Source organism: Cyphomyrmex costatus, unplaced genomic scaffold, assembly GCF_001594065.2.
Source record: "Cyphomyrmex costatus isolate MS0001 unplaced genomic scaffold, Ccosl1.0 scaffold216, whole genome shotgun sequence".
NCBI lineage: Eukaryota > Metazoa > Arthropoda > Insecta > Hymenoptera > Formicidae > Cyphomyrmex > Cyphomyrmex costatus.
Window position 1 is genome coordinate 1,140,078 of NW_017276214.1, and position 4,162 is coordinate 1,144,239.

Consider the following 4,162-nt stretch of genomic DNA (forward strand, 5'->3'; position numbering starts at 1 on the left):
AAATTAAAAACTAATTATGTCTATAATTTTGAATTATATCTAACGATAAGAGGAAGAAATATTTAAATAATTTCTTTTTGTATAAGTTTTTAAGTTGTATTTGCATATTACATTCATATGAAAATTAGACAATATACCTATCTCGACATATAACCAGTCTTACTTTAGTGTAATACGGCTTGCCATTATCTAGGCGTTCGCTTAGGATGTATTAATAAAATCCTGTTAATAATTTTTATAATATTTAAATAAAAATAATATTTTTATAAAAATTTGTAAAATTATTAAGATATCAAGATATAACAAAATTTAAAATTTAAAAAACTTTACATAAAAAATAAAATTGGAAAAAATATTAAAATCAATTTATAAATTTCCAATATATTTGCGTTTTATCTATATATTATTAATTACTACTTCATATAAATATACTTCTAAGAATCTTTTAATTTATAATTATTTATTTTGTATATTATTTATTTTTTATATTTAATGTAAATTTTTCACATTTTATAAATAAGACTCAAAAAATATATAAGAAATTTAAACTTTTTAATCTTTATTTATTAAAACTTTATCTTGATAATTTAATTGATTATATATATTTATTTTTATAGTTAACTTTTTTTAAATTTTTATCTATCCAAATTTCAGTTACATGGGACAGAAAACATGAACGTCCGTATGATCATGAGTAATTTGATACGTTAACGATCGACCTCCTCTTTTGTAAATCGAGGGTGGGATTGCGAGAGAATTGCGAAACTGGGCGTCCCATTGTTTCATTCTTATGTGTCTTGTTTCCTCTTGTGACCATTCCCACCGAGCATCGTGATAATTTTATCCAACAAACGTCCGTTTTTGTCCTCTCCGTCGTTATCTTCGCACTTGCATAAGAGCATCCAGTGAAAATCCTTGGAAAGCGTCAGTCGCCGGCTTAATGCATTATTTTTCATACCATATATCCTATATGTTTTAATCCAAATCAAGACATTGCTGTTCTCCATATTATAATTAACAGTTATTCCTATTGTAAGTTAAAAGAGCGTATAATAATATTTTTAATCTTTTAACTTCCAAAATTGAAAAATTTCTGCCGTTTGCAATTTGAACAATTGATACGCACTGTAAATGAGTGTTACGTAATATGCATCAATAAAAATATATTCATTCAATTTTTGAAATAAAAACGAATACATTAACATTCTTGGAAAGAATTTTCCCAACTCGTGTACAGTGAAATCTTTTTCTTTCGATTTTGCAATCAGTGTAAAGCGATAAATGTTGAACAACAAAAGTCTGATCATCCTTGAAACATCTCAAATTCCTTTAATCGCACATTTCCGTTGGATTGGAATTGGAATGTTGCTGAGTGATTAGGATTTCTTATAATGGTATCAGGATCGGAATAGTGATTTGTAGAAATTCTCACTGGACTACGAGGAAACGAGTGAAAGGTGGCAAGAAATAAGCCATCAATTCTTTGTTATATCTTTTTTATACTTATTGTATGTATATTAAGATCTTGTATCAATATATAAAATAACAAATATTGTAAGTATTCTACAAATTGTTCGACATCTGAGTAGACAAAACGAACAAAGTATTACAAGTTACAATATCTTAAAATTATTCAGCTTTACAATTTTTCCCTCAAGACTAAACTTCCTTTCCTCATATATTATTAGTTCTGTTATTATATAAGTATATATATAGTTATGTCGATGTAACACGATTTGTATGAGAAGTAGGCATCTCGTGCGACTCATTGAGTGTTTTGCCTTTATTTTCACCGTCTCATCGCGTGAAGCTGGACACTCGGGGAGGGAAAGAAACCGTGAAGGCCTTGTCTCGAGGTCGCTCATGCACGCGAAATAAACGTTGCGGTTAACGGTAGCGGCTCGAGATAACGGAAAAGATAGACGCCACGTGCTTGTGAATATCTCACATCAGGATATCGCGGTAATTACAATTGCGATACATGCAATTTACGATAAAATCAGTTTGATTTTCTGATTATTATTCGAAGCTGAGATATAAGAGCTTATAAAAAGAAATTAAGTAATTAAGTATAATTAGATTAAAATTAAAATTTAAATTTAAATTGAAATTAACAAGCTTCAATAATATAATATTATTATAATATATTGAAGTATTCGCGATATTCAAAAAGTAAAATTTAAAGTTTAATTAAATTATCTTATATTCTTTTAGTATTTATATATATATGTGTGTGTGTGTTTGTATATACATATATATATATAATATATTATTATATATAAAATACATTAAATACATGTATGATTTATATATTATATATATTTATTTTTTTAGAGGACACAGTAAGTGTAATCACTTTTCTTTTCCAATAGCTAAAAGTAAATATTTTTGAATGAATTCTGTTTCCTGTGTACAAATGAAATTTTTACTGAATAAATTTTCTTTCTAATTAATGAGCAAAAATTTTACTTATATTCCGTGACGATCTCGTTTTCTTCGGAGCAGAATTTCACTTCCCCTCTCTTTCCTAGCGAGATACCTGTTCTACGATCATGAAAGAGTACGCGTTATAAGCTGAAGCGTCGACGGTATCAACTATTAATTAGTCCTGCTCCGTCGAGTCTGACAAAGTTGTTTTATCCACAGAAAATTTGTATTTAATGAAATAGGCGAGTTTTTCAAACAAGTCAGTTGGCACTGATTTGTAACACTTGATTTACATGGAAGGTTTGACAGAACATGAGATGAAAATTTTTGTGAATAATTTATGAGGACATATTTCATTTTCATCTCATCTATGACAACTCTCAATTTTATTTTATTATTAGTTAAACTATGTTGTAAATGCAGCTTTCTATTCATTTATTTTTCTTTGTATTTATTTTGCTATTGTATATAAATACAATAATAATAATCATTTATCTATTTAATACAGATTTTTTTTCTTATATTGTGTATTATCGACAAATAGAAGTAAGTTAACGAGAAAAATATTTTTAATAAGAATGTTGATGCTACCGAGAGATAAGATTTATTAAACTCACCTACTGAAATAACAATATATAAATTTGTACATACTTAGTTTAATTAGATCGAATTTAGATTTAGATTGGAGGTATTTAAATTGAAGATCTTCTTTGTCTTACTAATTTACGTTATTCATATGCGAATAATCCTAATGGAAACTAAACAGAAAATGAGGTCATCAGCACTAATACACAATACTATACAAGGAAATGCAGACAATCATCCATAGATAGTTGAAGCGTTAAGCACAAGATAATGGCCTCAATGTGTAATAAATCGTCGAGTATGATTATTATTATTAAGGACGTGGGTCACCGTCTCCTAACGAGTCACGCGAAGGGATTCCTGCTTTTTACAACGGTGTCATTGGGCTATTATCAATTCTAGAACTCCCGATAGACGAAACCAGGTGTGTTCCTCCAGGTAGAGCCTTCCTATGCGGCCTCAGAGATCGGCTGGGGATGGAGAGTGGGGCGCTCATATAAGACACCAAGCAAACGCCTCTCCCAGTGACCAGTCTCGACACGAAAACTCATCAGCCGAGCTTCCTCGGCTCCCACACGACAACGCAGAGAAAGAGAGAGTATATTCCCTAAGCATAAACCGGAATATTTTGCCGACTAGGGATTGACATTTCGCGTTATCGTACGTCATTCTCTCAGGATGTCGCAGCAGATACTTCCGCTCGTCCTGGTGCTCTTGGCTGCTCAGGGTGAGTCGTTCCGCTTCTTCTTCTTTTTCTTCTGCGTCTTCTCCGACTTCTCCTTCGCTTGGTTATTCCTTACATTGTCTTTGAGATTCTTAGACACTCTGATTTATTCAGTGGACTGCGTAGATTAATGTTATTAATTTATGTATAAGTAGATGTATTAAATATATATTTGTCTACATTTACATATTAATTAAAACATTTGAGAATTTTTCATATTTTTAATACTAAAAGTGAATTACAAATATTTTTTAAATTTTATTATATAATAATAACATTAATAATAAGAAAATACTAGTAAAGTTATTTAAAAATTACTGACATTTTATTAAATACTTCTACTTTTTTTGTTATTAAAAGAGGATCTTTTGTATAATAATTTAATATTTTTAATAAATTTAGCATACTTATATGTTTTGTAGAATT

At 29.2% G+C, this 4,162-nt stretch overlaps 1 protein-coding gene across 1 annotated transcript in view; it reads left to right on the forward strand.

Annotated features, from left to right (window-relative positions):
- Nucleotides 1-3,616: 3,616 nt before the first annotated feature.
- LOC108773692 (chondroitin proteoglycan-2) overlaps nucleotides 3,617-4,162 on the forward strand; it is a 10,580-nt gene continuing 10,034 nt past the window's right edge. Inside the window, exon 1 of the mRNA XM_018539595.1 lies at nucleotides 3,617-3,739. Coding sequence (XP_018395097.1) covers nucleotides 3,691-3,739 — 49 coding nt within the window. The 5' untranslated portion in view covers nucleotides 3,617-3,690. The remainder of the gene's footprint in view (nucleotides 3,740-4,162) is intronic.